Below are 24,102 nucleotides of genomic sequence, written 5' to 3' on the forward strand. Positions count from 1 at the left end.
GCAGTAGGGGATGGCTGACAAACAATGACAGCAGGTTCTTAGTTACTAAGCATGTCACCCAAGAGACCATTAAGGAGATCCAAATTTCTAATTGCTCAATGTCACACAGTAGGTAAATGAAGGTGGAAAGATTCAAACCTTACACCCTTGCCACAGGAAGCAGATCATTAACAAGTCAGAGATTTAGTTCTCTGCATTAATTACCACAATAACAGTTTTTAACTAAATGCAGAAATCCTTTTTGGATCCAATCTTCTAGAGAAGACAGTGTCACAGTAATATGCAAAAACAATGACAACATAATGGATGTTGAAGATCAGACTGTTCTGATCATCACTCCAAATAATGCAGACTATATGACCTGATAAAGGTCAACCCCTTTGCTATTGCATGAGGTTGTAAATAAGGTACTGCAAAATACTGTACTAAATGCAACATGATTAGGCTATATTGCAAAATCCAGGCCTGTTAATGAATTGATTCATTTTTAGTGCAATAAATAAAACAATTACAGACTATAGCAGTGCTGCAGCAGTTTTTGTTCAGCAACTTACAAGTCATACAAAAATCAGAAATATTGCTGCCTATAAGGGGTCCTACATGACCTCCCTATGCCTTCTCTGTCCTCAAGAACAGTTATCCATTCTGACATCTCTCATTACAGGTCTGACTACTTGAATGGGTAATGTTATTGTGCTGCAGCATACACCTTCAGTGTTAATAAAGTCAGATTATGGACAAATGGGGTTTTAAGTAGCATAATGAATCTGTCCCCCATTAGTCATGCCAATATCAAATTATTTGGCCATCTCTCCTCTCAATTACCATAAACACTATTCAAACCTGTCAATGTACATAATATTTTCTTCTTTACTTTGACAAATATCACAGAAGCTTGGATTTCATTTAAACTATTATGTCATTTTTTTTCAGAAAAAAACACTGACAGACAATTTCTAACCAAAACAAAATGCTCTCACATTGAAAACTAACTTAGCATAAGAAACTGAAAACATCTCTTCCTTTGAAACTCATATGTAGTAAAAATTCATCTGCAACCATTAAACTAAAAGAGATGTGCTGGGTTTCATACTGAAATGGCATATAGTGAAGTAATAATTAACATCTATGTGAAGGGTGCCAGAATTCAAAAGACAAACGTTTAATGAATTTGCTAACTGCCTATGACAGCCTGCTGGACACAAGTATCCCTTTTCAGGAGCAGCCCAGGAGTATTGTCTGGTGAAGTAACACAGTCACACAGAAGAAAAATGAAGACTGAGGGAATCAAACCATGTATTACAGGAAGTAGCTCTTTAACAGCCCATAACCTTACTCATCTGCACTAAGTGTTAGATCAACAGTTGAATCCCAGACATAGTGCATTTTATTCCTGTGTGTCTGCAAAAACATGAGTTAAATAAAAAAAATGTATTCATAGTTAAAATATTAACATTAACTGCATACACTTGTCTGATTTATTCTCAGAAAAATAATTAGCACATTGCAAACATTAAAGAAACCAAGGATCACATCCAAAGAAAGCAGGTCATGTGTTGATGTCCCAGTTTATTACGATCAGTTTTCTTCCTTTATACCATAATTATTCTGGTTCATAGACACTAGTTATTTGCATTTGAAGGCACTATTGAGGACTCTAGCCCAAATTTCCAGTTGCCCCAACTGTCTGCTTAAGTGAGTTACTCAAGGACAGGATATAAATATGAGGCAAAATCAGAGATGAAATGTGAAGTGAAGACAAATAAAGTCAGATTACTTTAAATAAAATGTATGTTGTGAAATACAAAAACTGAGACTTTAATGACTGAAATTGATTGACTGCAATCCCCGGTGATTTAACAAAGGAAAAAATGTAATGCTGGTGTGGCAGTTAGTGCAGAGGTTTAAGGCACTTAGCTCCTATAGCCAAAGTACAGGGTTTGAGCCTGAGCAGGTCACTTAACTAAACTGCACTCTCTAAATGGGTCATTACACATGAGTACTGACTCTTGCACAGTATGCCTGCTTGGTTCTTCTGCAATGCCACACATGAAAGTCCATATGCCATTTGTTAATACTGGACTGATCTGTTGTGAAATTAATTTTTGCACCTGTTCTGGCACAAGATTGCTGTGTGTGTTTGCCTGTCTTCTCCATCCACATTGGCTACATCCACACCAAGCAGAAAATATGAAAGTAGCAGCACAGTATTTGGTATGAGTAACAAACAAGGGACATGATATTTGGTAATGACACTGACCATTCTTATATTAATGTCGATCAAAGCAGTAAAACTTTTTTTCAACTAGTACTATGGCCAAGCATGAAAATGTTTCTTTTATTAATTAATTAATTTTTAAATTAATGTTCTGGCTGAGTCTCCCAGAAAGCACCAGGTCCTAGTACTGGATGAGGCCCTTGCTAGTGTGACAGGGCCTGGAAATTATATAGGATTACATGGCAGTGTCTGCCCTGTATCAGTGCAGAACTCAAGCAGGCTATACTGGATGAGTCCGTGATGTGGAGTCCTTCTTTGTTCACCCTTCACAAGGATACATGTTTTGTCTGCTGTAGAAGACCATTATGACCCCCTTTTGTGCCTTTTATCTTAATAGGTTCATGGCTCTAGAGCCTTTACAAACCTTGCCATATTTATCCAGAGTTGCCCCAGTTGTCAGTGGTTAGGTGCATGAAGTTCACAGAGGTAAGGGCTTATGATAGTTAATTATGACTTCCTCTGTCCAGAAAGGACATGGACAACACCCCAGGACTGAATATGCGGTCACCCATCCATTGATCTAAGTTACGTTTGAAGACATTTGGGGAAGGACTCTGTTTCACATGGAATGGAAGCTTGTTCCAGAGATGTGGCAGTTCCTGGGAGCTATATCTATCTGTACAGCATGACCTGTCCATGTCAGAGGCTAGGTTAAGATCCCTGGAGTGAGTAAACCTTGTACAGCTTGATTTACAGATGTATAACATTTCCATCAGGACCATATCAGAGACTGCACTATAACCCAGACACATGTCATCCCTTAGCAATTTGCAGGAGACAGAATACAGTGACAGGGCTTTTGGTCTTTCTGTGTAAGTCTTGTTTTGTGTACCCTGCAATTTCTCAGTGAGAAACCTCTGTGGTCTCTTCAATTGTTGTAGGTGTCCGGTGAGGTACATGCAAAGCAGAGCATTGAATGACCAACCAAGATCTCAAAAAGAAGTTCCCACAATTAATAACAAGGGATCTTACGCATCAGAGTGTATTTTTTTCATTTTTCAAATTTCTTTTTTTAAGTCTTTTGTATAACAAATAAGAGTTACTAAAAAGAGAAATGTATCAGACTGTCTTGCTTGCACCAAACATATAAGCTCAATCACTAAGGAGAACGACGTCACAGACCTGAGTATCATCTGGTGCTGCCCAGAGAGCTGTTCAGTCTCTGTCCTTGCAGGGAGGGCAGTCACAAAAACACTGAATTCTGGACATTATCTTGAATAGCTGTGTTTTAGAGAGTTTTGGTCCCCCCCTCAAAAAAAAATATATTGTCCTTAGAGAGCAAGCCACCTCACTAGGACTGGCCTGAGACAGGTCCAGGCACCTATAAATACCTTTGTTTATGAACTGTTTGGTTGATCAAAATGTAATGAGGAATAGTGGCAGGATTATCCATTGTAAAAGAGGATGCACTACTCCTTAATGGATTTATTGACAGATTTTACTTCTATCCCTACTTCCATCCTTTGGCTGACATTGATAAGGAATGTGACGAGCTCATCCCGGTATTCTGTATGATTGAGTTTTATCCCACAAAAATATCAGAACAATGCAGAAGGTGATATTCAGTAGCAATTTTTGATGGTGTGTTTCATGGAATTAAACCAATAATGGCAGTGCTATAACTTTGGCTTTAGTTTTTGACTGCAATCAATGACCATCAGGAGGCTTGTTCTATTAGGAAAGGCTTCCACTATGCCACCAGGAATTGTGGATCTGATTATTTTATTCAGATATGCAAGTGTTCACATGTAAGACCTATTCTGTGGGAGAAATACCTTAGTAACAACCAATACAAGAGAAAAGCAATAGCCTTCAAACAAATAAGCTATTCAGTTTTTGCATGGTTGTGCCACACACTAAATTAACAGTTTAGGCAGTATTTGTGCTTCAGCAAAACCCATAGTGATTAGTTACATAATATTAAGTTGTAATGGAAGAAAACATTTCTTATTTAGCAATACTCTGTAAGTCAGTACAAAAACCTAAGGAATGCTGCAACCTCCTGGCTACATATCCTGCTAATCATGTTTCTATATTAGGACTATTCTAGCTTTCACTGAGAAGCAGACTCACTCCTTTAAATAGTTCACAGAATTCTTGTGTAATTTCATAAAGGACTGTTTCTTTCTATTATTTCAGTACTAAGCTGGTCTAATGCAAGTAAGATATTTTTCATCCAAGTACATATGACAAAGAATGTTACACAGATTAACAAAACAAAGTAAATGTTTCCTAACCAGTGCACATTGTGTGTGTGTGTGTGTGTGTGTGTGTGTGTGTGTGTGTGTGTGTGTGTGTGTGTGTGTGTGTGTGTGTGTTTTCACTGTCCTTGCAATGAAAACCATCAAGTAAACTAATTTTTTGCAGGTTTTAGGGGATATTCTGAGGTAGTACGGTATGTGGTATCATTAAATGGGTAACCATTTGAAATGTTGGGACTTGTCAGAGTAAGTCCCAAAACATAAAGACTGAATGGCCAAAACATGGACTTGCATATACTAAGTCCAAGATGGCCATATCTCAGAATATTCCCTTTTCTCTGAAATATGGTGATCTTAGAGTAAGTTTGAGGGGATGTGGGGCTTGCACCCCACACAGTGAATCAGGGGAGTTTGCCCAACCTCCTCCACAAAACAAGTTTAAAGGAGAAAAGTGATGTTGGAGATCTGTTCTTTGGCATTTTCAGACTTTTCCCCCCATTTTGCCAACATTTCAATAGGGAGCCAGTTAAATACCTATGTGAGAATAACTACAGCCATCACACCATTCTTAGCCTGGTATGGTGTCCTCTCTCCCTTGATGTAGTTATAACTATACATAGGCATCACAGCATGGAGCTAGGAGGGAATTTAGTACTGGAATATCTCAACTACCTCAGTATGTAAGCAGGTGGTGTGAAGACTGTCTCCAAAGCTGCTCTGATTTTGATTGTGTGGGTGTGATATTTCTCCCTTTTTTTGGCCAACTCCATTGCACAGACATAAAGCTTTATGTATCACCTGGAAGACCTGAGTTTATTAGTGAGCTACATTCTGGTGGAGCTGGTGGGGGACGATGACAGTGACTGGCTAAAGTAGTGAGCAGGGTGCTATTTCCATACCTTAACTCTTTTATTGTTTTATGGTTAGTTCACCCAGAAACTTCTGCTTAAACCAACCTCCTAAACCCTTAGCTCTACTACTATAGCCCCCTCCTTTCTCTACCCCCTCCCATTCTCCACACTATTTATCTTACCCCCACTTCCTATCTATGTCTATACATTTTCCTTCTTTTGAACAATGATTATATTTTTGTTTTTACTCTTATATGTAGTACATTTAGACCACTGATAGCAATCTTTAATGTTCATAATTTTTTCTTTTGTTTTTCTCTTTAAAATTAATCTCTTATTTGCATTGTTATTTTTAATAGTTTTTGTCCTGTATGTTTATCTTTTCTTATGCTTGCTGGGGCTCTTTCTCCTTGGTTCTGCACTGAAAATGGGTTGCTTACTATCAATGCAATGCAAATAGTTAATAACCGTTTTATTACAATTATTTTGTATTGTGATTTTTATTTAACATTTGTATATTGTCACTTTAACTTTATTTATGTTTGCTAGGGATTTTCCCCTCAGGTCTCCATTGAAATTGAGTTTGTTTGCAAATTCATTTGGACGAACCCAGTTAACAAATGTGAAATAAAATAAATAAATAAATAAATATTCCCAATTTAACTCAGCTTAGCTGTAAATGAAGAGTATTACTTGTTGTTTATTTATTTCTACCCTTCAACACTGTTTGGTTGAACAGGATAAGAAAGCATGTCTTTTACATAGTGATATGTCAGTGAAATTCTTCTCTCATTTGTTCATTGCCATTTAGTTTTTTTTTTCAGTACATGCTGTGTCACATATCTTTTTATAGGCTTGTTACACATATTACTGATGAAATACCTCTAATGCAATATTTTCTTTCCTGTGGTGTAGCATTTCTATGATACAATGCTTTGAACTGCATATTTTAATTTGCTGTATTATAAAGTAAGCTGCTTTGTTGATGACCTACTATGGAATCTCTGTTGTACTAACCTGGATCATACATGCAGATAACCACCCATAATTCAATATGTTTACTTTGATGCCAGAAGCCAAAAAAATATAACCATCCACAAAACTAATTCAGTGACATGTATATTAAGAATAAAGTTGAGATGACTGTTACTCAAAATTTAATTCTATCCACCAGTTAGTTAACAAAGGCAATGACTAGAAGACCATCTGCAGATTCACAGCAGATTACCCACACTGTAAATGTGAGATTGAGATTACGAAATATATTTTCAAATTGAAGAGGCAATTGACATGGCAAGACTGAGAAATAAGGCTTAGATTTCCTTTTATAAATAAGTCATTTTGAAAACAGTAACAACTTGTAGTAACAGAGACCATCTTTAGAACTAAGCCTTTTAGTTTTTAATTGATATTTATTTACAAGGAACAACAAATGTTTTTTGCGCATTATAGTGGAGAGCAACAAAAAGTTAACATAATCACAAATGTACTGTTAGCCTGTCTCAGAAATTCTCTAGTATATGCAATACTAAATCACCCAAAACAGTAGAAACCATGGGTTGGTAGCAATAGCAAACTATAAAACAAATTAAAACAAATAAAAAATGCCAGCTAACCGAAACACAGGAGAACCACAGTAATATTGTAAGAAAACTTTAGCACTTTCGTCCCTTTCTGGCTAAGGGCTTTATCGCAATAAATTAGTCATGCTAAACTTAGAGATTAAATAACTCAAACTAGTCACATGATCAAAAATTCCACCAATAAAAATGCATCACACATTAATCAAACTATAAATTAGTCAAATGACAATATAGACAAGTAAAAGAGTATTTGACCACTATAAATTATTAAATATAAACAGAGCATTTATGACATTATAGCTTTGTGGCTCTTAACCTCAATATGCTATTGATAGATACTGTTTTATTCAAAATTAGGGAACAATGTTACTTCAAACAGTACCTGACTATGCAGCTCCCTGCATTAAGGAATAGCTTGCCAATCACCTCCTGTAATTAGGGGGTGGTAATCTTTCTAAAATAAAAAAAAAACAAATTTGTCAAAACTGGAAAACAAAATCAAATGTTAATAGAATGCATTATTATCCTCTGTGCAAATGATATATAAATGATCGTGTATCACCATGTCAGGGGTCTTTTAGTCCTGCCTATATAAAAAGCTTAACATGACTTACATGTAGCTAAATACATCACCCCTGATGTGTTACAGTTATACTTACTCCTAAAATAATTTTTCAGGTATTTACTATATCCACTTGGTCAACTGCATTAATAAATAAGCAATAAGAGCATCCACCATATTTGTCCATTTTAAAATGACCTTATCATTAATACTGTTACTTGTTTCTAAAATATTCCTTCCCCTCTTATTAACAAAATTAAAATCACCATCCATTAACCTTAACCCAGCATAGGAAATGATTTGTAGTTTCCAAGTTTTAGTTATGATTTTCTTGATTTTTCCAATAAAGTGGTTTATTTGATATTTGTTTAACAGGAAAGTCTGACTAGGGTCCAAGGAACCCATTTTCAGCATAGGCCCATGGAAAACAATCTAAAAATACATAAATAGTACCAACAGTCAGATAGGATGTAATAATGAAATGCAATATACATAAACTAGTTGAGGTAAAAGAAAAATGGCTGATTAGTATTGTAAAAAATAGTAGGAAAATATTATAGCAAAAATGTATTATCTGTAGGTAAGAACAGTAAGAGAATATAGTTTAAGGATATCATAAGAGGAAATAGAAAGTGAGATATGATAAGAAAAGGTTGGATGTAAAGAAGGAAAGTGTTTAAGGAAGAAGGAGTAGTAAACGAAAGGTAGTTGAAAAGGTAGTTAAAGGTAGGTAAAGTTAAAATGAGTTAAAGTCAGAGATATAATATTAAGTGGGATTAGAACAGGTACAAATCCATGACTTGCTTAATAATTCTTTTAAGGCACATCTAAATGAGGGAAAGTTGTCATTTTTGGTAAGATCATTCCAAGCTTTGGCAATGGAGTAAGAGTAGAGGCATTTTCCTTGGGCTTGTGTACTGATAGAAGCTGTTTATCTTTGGATCTTAGAGATCTAGCATGACGATAGCTAGAGAGAACAGAAGTTAGAGCAAGGCAGGCAGTGGGCTTATAGATAATGTTGTATGCAATTAAGAATTGAATGAATTAAGGCATTGTGGTAGCTTGAGCAATTCTAGTGCTTGAAGTGAAATGCAGCAGTGATTAAAGTTGGTAGAGTTTGTTGCAAATGTTGCTATTTTGTTATAGTAGCCTTCAAGTTTTGATAAGAGGGAGGTCTGGAGATTAGTAAAGATATTAGCACCATACAGGAGGGAAGGTAATAAATAGGTGTTAGCAAAAATGATTCGAGTAGACTGAAAACATGAATGCCTGTCGAGCATGCCTAGTTTCTGGTGATTTTTTTATGTTGTTTTGGATATAAAGGTCAAATTTTAGGTTTTCATCGATGATTACACCTAACAGCTTGGTGTGTGGCACTGCTTCAGTTAAAGTGTTGTTTATGGAATACATTTTAAAATGTGATTTATTTACTGTAACAGTTTTGTTTTATTGGAATTGAATAATAGCTGGAAGTCATTTAACCAGAGTTCAATGGATGAAAAAGCTTCTTGGGTAACTTGTTGACGGTGCACTTTGTTATTTGCTGAGTAGATAACGATGGAGTCATCAGCATATTGGATAAGAGCAGAGTGACAGGAAGACAAGTGAAGGTTATTTATGAAATGTTGAAAAGTAGGAGACCAAATATGGAGCCTTGGGGTACCCCAGTGATGTTTGGAAGTTAGGAAGAAAGGGAACCTTGAACTTTACTGACAGATAACTTTTAAATCATGTCAGGGTGGTGGATGTGAGGCTGAGTAAGGAAAGTTGGTATAAGAGCTTAGTGCGAGAAACTGTGTCAAATGCTTTAGAGAGATCTAAAAACAGTACAGGAAGATTACCATAATCTCTAGCATAGTTTATAGTGTCCATGAAGGACAGCAGAGTGGTTAAGGTGTTATGGCTTGGTCTGAAACCACGCTGGGATGGAGACAATAGTTTATTGTGGAGAAGATAATTAATGAGTTGTGTATGGGTACATTTTTTCAAGTATTTTAGACAGAGGTGATAAGACAGCAACATGTCAATAGATCAGAGGAATTACCCCCTTTGTTTAGAGGGGTAATGAAAGGCTAAATGGTAAAATCATCACTCTTTCAAATTTACATTACCCGCCATAATATCATTATTCTTTATAACACCTCCTCTTAAAATAGGTTTAAATAAAGATTCTCTTTTATTTATAACCTCATTTTCAACCTTCTCAAGCAATTCTACTAGATAACCTCTTTCATATAACATACCTTTAAAAATATTAATTTCGCTACCAAGCATTCTGCAAATATTACTCACTAGAGATTCCTCTTCAAAACCAAATTTAGTACCAAAGATCAAGAATCTAATTCCCTCAAGTAGAAATCAACATAATGTACTCCAGAAGACACCTGCCTCTTATTAGTTATCATGGAGAACTTCTCCTGGGGACCTTCCTACCTCAGGCCTAGAAATTCTGTATTTTCCTTCCATAACATTTCTTCTGCTAAAGGCAGCCCATAACTAGTGCACAAACCACAGAAACATTACAATAAGCAGTGTGCTTTCCAGCCTCAGTGGTCTCTATGCCACATAACCCATCCCAGAGTATGACCACAAGACTTAACACAGTCGGACAGGATGGACCCTGAGATAGCCCATCCTCATTCAAGTGATTGTAGCCTGGATGATATAGTTTAAAGTTATAAAGCTGGTGGGTCAAAGCCTGTCTGGACTGTGATACCCATGCACTGGCCCAGTAATTAAGGAGCCTCAATCCTTACCACTAACACCAGTGAGGGACGTGCACACTGGGAGTATGAACAGTACACACACAGTACATTACAATTTCCCTTAAGAGCACACAGAGATCACAGTCAGTCTGAGGCTGGTTTCTCCCTCTCTCTCCAGATCCCCAATAAGACTCCCCACTGGCACAGCTATAGAATTGAGTTCTTAGTCAGGGTTCTAAGCCAAGTCCTCCCAGCCCTTTCTCTGTCCAACCAGTGTTTTGTGTCCCCGCCCAAGTAGCTCACACACACACACACACACACACACACACACACACACACACACACACACACACACACACACACACACACACACACACACACACAAAGACAAAGATTTATACACAAACACACACCTGGGAAAGGCTGGCACAGGTTTACTAGCTATGCCCCCTTCTGACCAGACCATAAGGTAGTCAGAACTACCACCAGAACCCCTACTTATCAACTACTATGAAGGCCCTTACCAAAAGGTGTCCAGTTCTACTGTGTAATGTTACTGTAATCCAAATAGTAAGTGTGACTAAGGCTAAGGCTATTTAGGAGTGGCCTATACAGTGTCACCAAATACATGCAAGTAGCCTAAGAGCTTAAATATCTTTACCCAAAATCAGCCACCATTAATAGGTTTAAATATATTTAATAATAAATAGTAAAAGCACAAGACAATACTCTTTAACTCAACACAATGACAATAGCATTCACAATCACAGGAAATACTTTAAAACAACATTGTAGGACAGTCTCACATAAATACAGAAAGCGTTTAGACTGATCTGACTATTTTCCTATATGTCTCTAAGAGAGATACTAAGATCTAAGTCTTACTTACAGAGCAAAGCAAGTGCTGGTGAGAAGCTGTTTACAGGTCCAGAACAAGATGCAAAAATTTACCTCTTTCTCTCTGAGATAGTTCTTAAGTTAATAATACACATTACTGCTGGGTTAGCTAGATGATATCACTATTTCACACTTGCATCTAGTTCCCAGGCTAAACAGATACCAACAGAGTTTAACATGTCTCTATGAAAAATACTTAAGTTATCTCTTAGAAACTGACAATTCTCTCTTAGAAGTTTGCCAGAAACTGGCTGTCATAAAACAATTACCTTGGAAACCTGTAATTACCTCTGTTTCCAAACAATAGAAAGAAACTCCAGCTGTAGACATCCTGTCTTTTAGCTGAAAAAAACTAACTTTATATACATAGTGAAAGTCTTTACTTATTCTTAGATGTTGCAAGTTAACTCTCTCTCTCTCTCTCTATATATATATATATATATATATATATATATATATATATATATATTGCAGTTTCTAATATGAAAGCATACATTTGGATTGGCATATAGCTTATACACATTTCTGCTGTTTTCCAGCAGGGTGCACTGTGGTTACATTTTTGAAGCTCAGTATAACATAGAGTTTAATCATAACATATATTTCACCTTACATTTGTAAAACAAGCCTGTGGATCATATTAATATTTACAAATGACATAGAATTGTTTACAAAATTCTATCTAGCTGGGCTGGCAGCATATTGGTTTATCACACGGATAATTATGGATTGTAATCCTTCTGATGTTAGAAGCATGGTGAGAGCCACAGTCAGTAATTAACACATAATCCTTCCCCAGTAACTGTATTTTATGGTGGTGTGGGTAATTTTATAGTAAGATATTTTCTCTCTTTTTCTCTAATTGCAACTGAAAATATCTGGCAGCACTGATGAGCTTTGTATTTAAATAACATTTGGGATACTCATCCCCAGTTATAGTCTGGGACAAGACTGCATGTACCTCAGGGGCCTTTGTGAATATTATGAATTGCTTGGAAAAGTTGGAGCTATTACAATTTATGAACACAGCTTATATTACCTATGCATTTGTTCTGATTCAGCTGTTTAGTTACCCTTCAAGGGAGCCTCGCCCTTGGTCAAAGTCAGTTAAGGGGAAAACAGTGATTGCAACATTAGGAATAGGTTTACCAACTCCATTGGCATAGAGGGATAAAACTATGACTCTGACCCAGATGATCAGAATTTGATTAGAAGCTTGGATGCCTGGTGACGCTGGCATAGGGGTGGTGTGGAATGATTTGACTATGATTTCCCACTTCTCCTCAGGGAAGGATATAGGAACAGATGAACGGGGTACATGTTGGCATATTTGAATGTACACTGGAGACCTGAGAATCCATGAATGAAAGCGCTGACATCAAGAGGTCACAGTGGTTTTAGGGGTTACTTCACTTATGGAACTGAGTGACATCCCCTTGCTGATGCCCCATGAATGCCAAACCTTGGGTGCGTGTAGTGAGATTAGGAGTACAAAAAAGCAATAATCTAACCATCCATGATGATGGTCCCTCTTTGTCAGCTCTCACACTGATGTATGGCAGACAAATGTGCCAACCGACTGAAAGAAAGTCAGATAGTTGGTAGGCACTGGGGGTAAAATCTTCAAAACAATTACAAACAAATTTACAATAAAGGCCATCAGACCTGAAAAAAAAACATAGCCTATTTCTTATTGCTTGGTGTGGACCAGAACTGTACTGATACATTTTCTTAGCTTTTGGTTTCATTATCCTTCAGCACATTGCATAGTCCAAATAATGGGCTTTTGCAATGACTATTTTGCACTGAGATGGGTTACTAGTTAGACCCCAGCTTGAGAAAGACATTGTAAAATGCCTTCAACTTTAGAGGAGTGACTGTCGGCATTTTTAAAATGTTTCTTACATACCCTGGCAGGTGCTACGTGTCGGCTGTGGTGTCTAGGAATTCTTGACATGCTGCCTGGGGAAAGTTTCAGCTGATGTGTGGAGACCAAAAGAAAGAGTCAATCTGGTGTAGAAAATGACATTTTTCTTTAGCATTTTCAGATACTGGAATTTGCTGATATCCATTGATTAGATCTGAAGTACAAAAATATCTATCATTGCCCAACTTTTGAATAATTTTGTCCACTCAGGGCACAAGATATGACTATAATTTAGGTACCATACTTCATTTTCTGAAGTTGCTGCAAAACCTTATAAGCTCATCAGGCTTGGGAACTAGTACAATGTGGTTATTATACTCACCTTGGGATTCTTTTATAATTCTATGTTTGGGCATTTTCTGTACCTCCTTCTTAACTGCTTGGCATCGTGTTTCTGGTAGCTCATCATTAAGACATTTATCTTTCTGTCTTAGGATTTAGAAAATCAAGCATGCATTCTTCCTTGGCAATGCCATTCTGAAGGCCAACCCACTTCAAAAGCAAATAAAAACATAAGTTACTTCAATTATGTTTTGTAAATACAGCACAGAACCTTCGATGAAAACATGTAACATGAAGATACTAAAACAAATCATAAATCAATCACCGTTGGCTCAACAAATTATGCCAAAAGACAAAAGCTCTTGAAAAAGAGCTAACAGTTCATAAGATGATAATATATAGTTTATTTTGGAGATATGAGATATAAACAGACTATTTTAGCTTGGATTATGCTAGAAGGAAGGGAAATAAGAAAAGGTAGAGGAAAGGGAGTAAAAGAAAAGCAGAGAAGGCACAGGGAGGACTGAGACTGGATAACGATCAAGTTTAACTTGGGTTACTACTTGTAGCCAGTGACTTTGTGATGTATTTTGAGGATCCGATCCATTGATGCAAATTAATTTCAAATGCTGCTATCATTTGCATGTTGAGCAATAAATATTACATCAAAGTAAATGAAACATATGACAATGAAGGGGAGCTCCGCTATCCGAGATCATGGAGCAGTGGAGTTCAGGGAAATTGCCCTTTCCTGACTGTAGTACAATCTTGGAGTTGGTATATCTAATTAGTAGGGAGTGTGAGAGGTGCAAGGGGGCTTGCTGTCTTGCAAAAAAGATAGTTTACTGATGTTTTTCTACTTTGACACCCTGGGATGTAATATTTGCAGCTCATCATTTAATCATTCAGTGTTTTGTCACTTTGATATAGTGACATAGATCTAACCATGCTATAACCCTACCTTAGCCATATCTGGTGTTTTCCCTCCCTTATGTGCCATTCCCCATTCCTTCTTCATTGTCCAACGTTCCCCATTACTGTCTGTATGACTGTGTCTATCCATTGTTCTCCAAACCTTTTGAGAGCCAAGCACTCCCGTCTGCCTGAGCTTGTGTTTTGTTATCATCTGTCTGTCTATCTATCTGGCCATGTTACATGCCCTTTTCCCTCTATCGAATCCACAGCCATCTCTCACTATCTCCCCATTAGAACCTAATGTTCTGTGTATTAGAAGAGAAGCTTTTTCTCTGGGAAAAATACCATCCCCTTACATCTGTCTTTCCTTATAATTAACTTTGTCTGTTTTGCTCTGCTTCCTGTTCTCCCCTGTCCCACTTTCTTACCTGTGCTTATGTATATTATGAAGAGTGTTACCACTGTGTTGTGCAATGGCAGAGTAGTCTAACTAGTGGCCGTGATGCTGCCATTCTTATGCCAGGTGAGCATGAGGTGCTGTTTTGCAGCACTGCATCATGTATGCATCAACATGAAGTGACCTAGCTATGATGACCCACCTTCACTGTTGCATGCATCATATCAATCATGCACACCACTGTAGCATGGCTCCTGCCATACAGTGGCCTAGTGCACCTTCTCCCATTACCACTACGCTTCTCTTTAATTATCCATTCCTTTTCTTTGACTACCAGTCCTATTCAATGTACAACAAATGTCTGATTAGCTGTGAAGTTCTACATGCAATGACTTCCCCTTGAAAATTCACACCTTGCAGTTGCATAACAATTAATCCCAGCAGTAGTCTGATCCCATTGCCTATACCACTGAGTAGTTGCTCTGACCAGAGTGGACATTTTCATTATGCACCCTTACAATGATATTGTGGCACAAGGAATGCTACTTTTGTTATGACGGTTCTGAATGAAGTATTATCTTAAGTACTTGATCTTGTTTGAGATTGTTGTGATTTTTGCATAAGTTTGTAACTCAGTGTAAATAAGTAGTTAAAATGGTGTTCCAAAGTGCATGAAAATTTTACATTCACACTTTTTATCAGGGTGATCACTTATTTCCATTGACTATAATCAACAGAAGTTATTTTGGTTTACCTTTACATGTGCATAATGCATATGTGTGAAATCCAAAAGTCCAAAAGGACTTTTTCAAGTTCTCGGAAGGCCGAAAACAAAATGCACTGAATGTGCAATGAGAGAATGCACAGTAACGTTTGCTCATTGCAGATTCGGCATTTTTGGTGCAAGGTGCACTATAGTGGAGATCGAAAAGTGGCCCTTTCCCCACTTTAGTGCGACCTCAGAGTTAGAATAATAAAGTAGGGGGTGTGGGGCTTTCCCCCCTGCATTATGCTATGTCCTTTGAATTGACGTTTGAAAATCAGCTAATCTGGTTTTTGATTTGCTGATTTTCGAACATCAGTGCAGATCGGACTGACAATTTTCGTCATTCCGGTTCGCACAAAGGGCCATATGGTAGGTTGATTTTCAACCTTCCAAATGTAAACTGTTATTTTCACCCTTATCTACCCAATTTTTCAGTGGGTTGTAATCCTGTTCAGTTTTGCCTGTGAGGTTATGTAAGTAATTTTGTCTCTTTATTTTAAGCCAGTTACTGTTGAGTCTTATTTCATTTGTACTCCCACTGTAGCTTATCAGAAAAATAATGTTTAGCCACTTGACTGCTTTTGATGGGCTATGCAATGTAACAACCCCTTTTAAAATGCTGTGTGGAGCTACAGATCACATCTTTGTTGACTTTTCTGAAGAGTGTTATTTCTAGAAAGGTGCCATCCATTTTATCTCTGCATATGGGTACTATGACTTAGAAGGGAAGATACACAAAGAAATGTCATGAATTTTAGTGAGTACACAAATTCTTTTCACTTTCAGTTAGAAAATATTTAGCAGCAGTCTTAAGGATGGCTAAACAGAAATTAGCACTCACAAAAATACCTATAGAATAAGCCTACACTTTTCAAATGTCAAGTGTTCAATTCCTCCTTCACAGGTTATTACATACTGGAACAAAACATTGATGAATTATTGCTGTGGGGAAATCAATAACTCTGCCAAGACTGCCAGTGTCCACATTGGTCAAGAACAGAGATGACTAACTGAATGAATCACAAAGTCAATAAACTGGTTCTTGTCACAACTTGACATTTCAGGACTGCTGCTCAGTACGGTGACAGTGACCATAGCCATTTTAATTACATATTCGCACAAGCAGAAATTGTTTCTTCTGTTTGAAATTCAACAGTATCATTGTTAGTTTGCAGATGTTGGTGGAAACAGGAGTCATACTTGCTCCTCAGGTACACCCACTTGTTGTTCTTTAAGTAAAAGCCCATCCTCCTTTCCATGAAGACATGCTACTAAGACTCAGTCTTGCTCAGCAATGAAATAATAACATGTGCTTTGAATCATGGTCTTAGAATCAGTCAATAGCATTCCAGAAAGTATATGGATTTATATTATGTGCTAAAGATTCCAGCTGCTTTTATATTTTCTCTTTTTGGGATGCATTACTGGCAAGTACTGCTACACAATAAATGTACAGCTGCTTGAGGCCCATGCCTTATCAAGAGAGAGTGCACCTTAGGAGATGTGAGCTGTCAGTTGTATAATTAATTCTGTGGGTTCTGTAACATGTATTGGCCTTCTATAGGTTTCTTCAGTCAGGCTCTTCTTTAATGCTACTCCTTTTTGTTGACTCAAGTTTTCATTGTAGTGCAATAATAAAATGAATAGCAAAAAAAGGCTTCTACAAATAAACACTGGATAGGAAGATATGCAGTAGTCACAGTGTTACTTTACTATGTCCGTCTCTAGCTATCTGTCTGTCTATCTAGACAAATAGCTAGAAAGATACTAATAGAGGTGTGTGTTTGTGTGCATGTCGGTTGTGTATGTTTGTGTGTGTGTGTGTGTGTGTGTGTGTGTGTGTGTGTGTGTGTGTGTGTGTATACCTAAAGATGGCTATATAACTATATATATTTATCTCTATCTACCTATATATATATATATATATATATATATATATATATATATATATATATATTTGTTATAATTGGTACATTCACTCATCAATAAGTGAGTTCTGTAGTATATGCAGTCACACTCTACACTCTACAGATATAATGTTTTCTTAGAGATACCAGAAGTAAGTATTGGTTATAATGAAAACCATTCTGGTAGACAGTACACATTAGCCTCTGTGAATTGTTTCAGATAATGATCTAGTTAAGTACAGGACTTTTTGCTGAGCCTGTTAAACAAGTCAAACTCCTGAACTACCAAGATGAAGGCTGACTTTTATATGTTTCTCCTTCTTTCAGCTTCAGAAGGCTATTGAAGGTTCTACGAGCTCAGGTGTGAGGTTACGTCCACCTCTTGCCAGTTTTCGTGACAGCACAAGAAGTGCTTCTAAAAAGAGCCATCTGGCCCCAGCACCCCAAATTTGGACTCTTCATAACACCAGCTGCACAGTAGATGTGGAAGCAGGGCAGGAGAAAGGACTCAATGCTGCAAAAACAGCAGATACAGATGAAACAGAGCTTCAGAATTTGGGGTCTAGGAGCACAGCACAAACATCCAGAGACCTGCAACCTTTATCAGATGATACCGAGGTCAGTGAAGACAGTCACCTATGAAACCGAATAGCACAACATGCTTTTTGCTGTGTGCATCTTAATGAACTCATGCAGACAACACTATGAACTTCTTCCAATATACCCCTCTACCCCTCTGCTATATTACTGTACATGAGAACTAAAACTCTTCAAGGCACTGGCTATGATCAGATCCTAGGAGTATCGATTTGAATGGTCTTAGGATCTCCATGTCTGGAGATCAACTTGATACTGAAAATGACAGCAACATAATTCTGCTAACTATCGCAGCAGGTCAGCTAAGATAAGAGGAAGTTTTCTGAAAATTTTACCTTCCTCCAGATATGGCAGTGGTGTAATATGTGGTTTACTATGCCTGAAGAAGAAGAATTGTAACCATTGTGAAAGAAGGCAATACACGTCTTGGCCACAGAGCTGCAATCAAAGAAAGTTTAAACAATTTTAGTATATCCCTTTAAAATGTAAGTGGTCATACTGTATCACTGCACTTCATGCCTGTTTATTCATTTCACTCAGTAACTTTTTAGTGATGAAGCACTCAGTAATAAATTAACAACACAAATCAAAAAAAGCAGTGGGAAGTGATTCTGGACTGTACACTCCAAGGATGCATTCAAGCAGGATGCTATAACCGTGAGATATTTAAGCATCTAGGAGATCCAAAGTGGTTTATACTATGCATGCTGGTGTGTGTCACTGAACCTAGAAAAAACAGGTCTCATATATATCAATACAAATAATCATTAGGAATGCAGATTAAACTTCGTCACAAGCTAACGTAAACAATATTTTCTCTAAGCAAATCTCCTTCCAGCTTAGCAGTTAAAGGGATATTTTATTTTGTAAACAGTTTATTACCATTTGTATGAATTGCCTGTCTTCAGTCTTAATACTTAAGATTATTGCTGTTGTTCAAACTTGTTCTGAATTGCTATCTGCTTTGTCAGCAGTGGGCCATCTCTGCTCGTGCATCTTCACATCCTTCTTCTCATGTTTTCGTTTGACAGCTGAATAAGTATGTCTTACAGTTAATTACACAAAGCAAAAATACAACATAAATGTCATTTGGGAAAAGAAAGAAATTCTCCTCATAATAAGGTAAGGTGTTTGGAATATGGATATGCTGGTAGTGTAGTAATAGAAATTACATAAGTGAAAATTGAGGAATGCAATGCATAAGAAAACATTGAACGTGATAGTATTTGAAATTTGTGGGTAAGTTACAAAGTTATCTTGGTGTTCTTCATCATGGTTTATACTGCCACCCTCACTGTTGTTTTAACTGTTCTTAATGAAAGCCCTGTTGTAGTTTATTTTCTTTTGTATTCTTGTAATCAATTTTAAATAATTTGTGATATGTAAGGACAGGAAGATGTGAAAGACAAGGTCAGTAAAGTGGTTAGTGTACTGGACAAAAGACGTTTGATAACTATAGTAAAAGAACAATTCATTTCTCTTAATTCCAGTCACTGGAGATGGAACTGATATGCATTTAACCATCACATTTCCACAGTAATTACTTACCAACTGATCTGGTACTTGACCATCTGAAAATTTGTTATATGACACTCAGGCTTTCTCAGCAAAAAAGTAAACATGAGCAGGGCAAGATATTCCACAGTTCTATTTTTTGTAAAAAAGTGCACCAGCAACAAATTCTAGCATTTACCACCTTGGATTCTGTTTTCTTATTGTAAAAGATGTGTAAACAACAACAATAGCACTCTGGTATTTAATTAATTTTTGCAGCCAAATAGAAACAAAGACACACATCTGTTTTCTAAGAAGGAAGACAACAACCATGAATGGTGCTGTGCAATTTTATATATTGGATATGGCCTACTGCACTAATATTTTAGTACAGATCTTCTTTCACAGTGGTTACCATGTCAAGCAACAGCTTGCATCAATCAACTCACCCTCCAGGAAAAGCATGATATTTTGAGCACAATCATTTTTTAATTTGTGAACAATTTCCTTTTGGTAATATGTCATAGTATACGTGTCTTTGACAGGTTTCTAATTATATTTTTGAACAGTCTTTGCAGAAAAATGAAGCAATGGTTCTTCCATTTTGTACTCAGGTGTTTATTTCCTCCAATGTCTTTAATTTCAGAACAGACAAGAACATTTAAAATGTGAAATACTTTGTTTTGTTTTTGTTTTTCTACAGTTGGCCATGTGTACAACACAACAATGTAAGAAAATGATGGGGAAAGGGAGGGGGAAGAGAAAATGAAAGAAATAGAAAAGACAGTCAGGAATTGTGGGATGCATAAACTCACAGTTGTTAATTGTCGGCCCCATGATTCAAGACTGAGTTATTTTTTAAGTTGTACTTTGTACTGATTATAGTCTTAATAAATGATTGATGGAACTGACCATTTTGAATCATTCTAAGTTTTTTTGCTGACATTGTTTTTAAGGAAGCAAATATACATCATGGATGAACCTATGAACCTATGTGAACACATTTTTTGTTTGATAATTGCTAATTATATAGCTTTCAAAGACTTTGCAAGCATTTTCAAAGAACAACTGTTTTCAGTCATTCTAATTTTGCTGGGCCAATATGTCCAGCCAAACTTCTAATGACTTGGAATAAAATCCTGAGTGCTGGTGGGCTCACCAATGTTAGGAAGGAATTGAGTAATGACGGCCTAACTCCATCAGAGCCAGGCAAGGGATCCACAGGAAAAGGACCAAAATGAAAAAAAAAATAATAATTTGTATTTAACAAAAAAGTTGTATTTTTTATAAACAGACAACAATTAAGCAGAGATATGTTTAGCATGAAAAATTTAGATGGATGTTATTTTTATAAGGTGATAGTTGAATATGCATTATCCATTCATCATGTACTCAGAATGTAGGAAACATTGGATAACTGTAGATATTTCAACATATGTATCCATACCAGAAACTTCAGATATCCACAGTATAGTCAAATCATCACTAAGTCCATGATGTCTTAATACGATCAGATATTAGTTTTCATGAATAATGCTTGCAGACATCAAGGAACTTAGTTCTAATAAAATACCCAGAGATAAGAAGCAATGACAGGAATGCCTCACTCTGTATGGGAGATCCACAATCTGCTAATCATTTGATGCTTATTAGTTGCCCTCCTGCTTATTAGTTTTACTTTCTCCAGCCTCAAAAGTCAGTATAAGGCCTTACTAATCCTTTTGGAGTAAGAGTTCTTAAGTATCAATTTATTCCTGAAGTGATTTACGGTTTTGACACTCTGTTTGGACTGACCTAACAGTAATTTTCTTTCATAGGTTCTGGTGACAGAAGTGCTTGAATCCAGTCATAATCAAAACTTTGAAAAGAAAGCAGTGATAAGTCAGGCACAGTACAACTGTAACAGTATACATCTTTCTTGGAATAACTTACTTCAGTAAACAGTTTTAAAATGCATCCATTCCTTTTCTCACTTGGTGGGTACTTTTTGTAATGTGCTTTGATGACATTTTCATGTCTATATGAAACAGTATTTGAGTAAGTGTAGTTTTTCCATATGTCTAATTCTGGTGTATTAAGCTAGATGTTTTAATATTAATTTTACATGCAAGAGCAGTAAATGAGGAGAAGAAATGTTTGAAAAGATATTACTGTGACCATGAATGTTTAACTTCTGTCACAGGTGGAAGTGTCTGAAATTCTTTAGTACTCCAACTATAAAAAAAGAAGAAGTGGGCCTCTTCAAAATCTGAGGTGCCAGCATGTGAAATATGGAGGTTTTACCCATAATAGAGAATGTTCTTAATAGCAATGTGTTTTTTCAATAATGGTCTGACATCTTCTGCAGGGTCTTTACCTGCAGTATTCCAATTTATTTTGATGACAGACACTTGTACTCCTCAATGCCATTTTAAGAAAAATAGGTTTAAAAAATTATTAGATAATATGTATCAGACAAATTCAAGAAAATCATGAAAACTTGTAGTACTGGTCAATTCAGAGGTCAATCCTGTGCATATTCCTTTCAGGAAAAAAAAAACAATAGGTAAATAACATAATGTAACAACTCCTACTATGAATACCTCACAGAGAGGGATCAGTTTTGGCATAATGTAGAAGTTTCAGGATAAATTGTATTGCCTCAAAGAATTTATCAAATATGCCTTCTTTCTGTAAAACAGGCTAACAGTTTTTTTGGAAGAATCTGGAGGACTTAGCTACTGTAGACTGCCACCATACAGAAGCCATAGGTAGATATTCTGGCTAAAAGGTAACACAATCCAATCCAGTTGCAGCTCTGCGACTGCATTATATCACAATTATGCATAATGGTGATAGTGCATGTAGAGTAACTGGACTGCATTAAGGACTTTGAACTAATCCATCACAGAATAATCCTTCTCATATTCGTTAGATTTACTGGTAGGGAAAAGACTGAAGACCTTGGTAAGTACATGATTGGGAAGGTGGATGCATAGGGGGGGGGGTGACTGCAGTATAAGTTATCATAGGCCACAGTAGTCATCAGTGATGTGCTGCAGGGACTGGCCTTGTCATAAGCAGTCTTTAACAAATTCATTTCGGATACAGTGGGCCACAGAAAACAGGAGAAACATTTTGTCAATGCTTCAAATATTAGTGCTATAGCAAAGGATATAGAAAACATGGATATCCTATTCTAGTGGACAAAAAATAAACATTGCGATTTAGTGCAGAGAAATGTAAACTGCTTTATTTGGTTACAGCAACCCAGGTACTTCAATCAAACCTCAACAGATACTGCTGAATCACTCAGCCCATAAAAAGCACTTGAGGATGATAGCATATACCATACTATACCTAATTAGGCAGAGACAGAAAAGGCAGATGCATTAGAAAACAAATAATTCATCTGTATGATGTGTGAACTTTATCACTGAGGTCAGGACATCATACTCGCAGATATTACTAACATCACATCTCATGTGCTCTGTGCAGTTATAGCAGGGGGAGGGTTTTTTGAGCAGTCAGAATAGGTCCAGGAAAAGTCAACCAGAGTAACTGGAGAATGACTAGGGACAGCAAATTGAGACACTAGGCCTATATTCACTAAAAACCAGGAGACATAGGGGACATGTTATAGTTTCAGTAAATAATGATAGGGGATTTCTAGAGGATAAGTCTAAGTGAAAAGATAAAAAGGGTAGAAAGGACAAACTTGCAGCTGTAGTTTAGTCTTCAGTCTGAATCTATGGAGATCATTTTCTAAGAAATGGTTGTATGTTGATGGAACCAACTTAGGATGGGGAGTTTGAATATAGTGTATGGAGGAATTCAAAAGGTCTAGGTGAAAGCAGCAAAAGGAAGAAGGGAGAAACAGCTGCATGCTAGTTTCAGTATAATAGATAGTATAAACAGACAAATCTGGCTACTTCTTCATGGAGATTAATAATGAATAAATGAATGAATGAATGAATGAATCAATCAATCAATGAATCAATGAATCAATGAATCAATGAATGAATGAGTCCTGTATGGAATACAAACCATGAGTTCCTTTCTTTGGTGATGCACAGAAATAAAATACAGAGAGCTTTTACGAACTTTCACAAATACAGTGTGAGGGAATGAGCTTCAGTAACTGCTGTATGGGGCAATGGTAATTAAATTCAGTTACACGTGTTATTAATTAAAAATACCCCACTTAAGATACCTGAGTAACTAACCAATCTAAACAGTAACCTCATATTTCATTTGCATAGGCCAGGCGGGCTTAAGATAATTTTGTATTAAGAACATTTTTCAGGATCTTTTATATTCATTAGTATTTCTAGAGGCTGCAAATCATGGCATACATTATTTGCAGTCCTTTTGGTTTTACTAAAACCTGGCAGGTAAGGTTTGATGGACAACCTGTGTTGTGACTAATTTTGCCATGTGTAAGTAGCACTACACCAAGGAGGAAGAGATATACTTTTTTTTAAAAAGGCAATATTTTTGGGAGCAGGGTGGAGTGAACATAATATCCAGTGGTTGTAAAATTTGGTAAAGGCAAGATAAACAGTTAACACTAGAGGGTTAAATTGGGTCTGTATTAAAAGCACAAAGGTTTACTTACCTGAATATCTAAATGCCGACACATATTCCGCGAACCGCAAATAAATCGAACACCCTAAACCGCGAAATTCAAAAACTCGAACAGTCATAGTTGTCCCACCCCACCGCCCGCTACATACTACCTACCCAAACAAACTAAATAAA

At 36.7% G+C, this 24,102-nt stretch overlaps 1 protein-coding gene across 1 annotated transcript in view; it reads left to right on the forward strand.

Moving 5' to 3' along the window:
- CLCN1 (chloride voltage-gated channel 1) overlaps positions 1–18,762 on the forward strand; it is a 2,440,475-nt gene extending 2,421,713 nt beyond the window's left edge. Inside the window, exon 23 of the mRNA XM_044079868.1 lies at positions 17,599–18,762. Within this exon, the coding sequence (XP_043935803.1) occupies positions 17,599–17,913 (315 nt within the window). The 3' untranslated portion in view covers positions 17,914–18,762. The remainder of the gene's footprint in view (positions 1–17,598) is intronic.
- Positions 18,763–24,102: the final 5,340 nt, after the last annotated feature.

Source organism: Protopterus annectens, chromosome 8.part0, assembly GCF_019279795.1.
Source record: "Protopterus annectens isolate FY-2018-M chromosome 8.part0, PAN1.0, whole genome shotgun sequence".
NCBI lineage: Eukaryota > Metazoa > Chordata > Ceratodontiformes > Protopteridae > Protopterus > Protopterus annectens.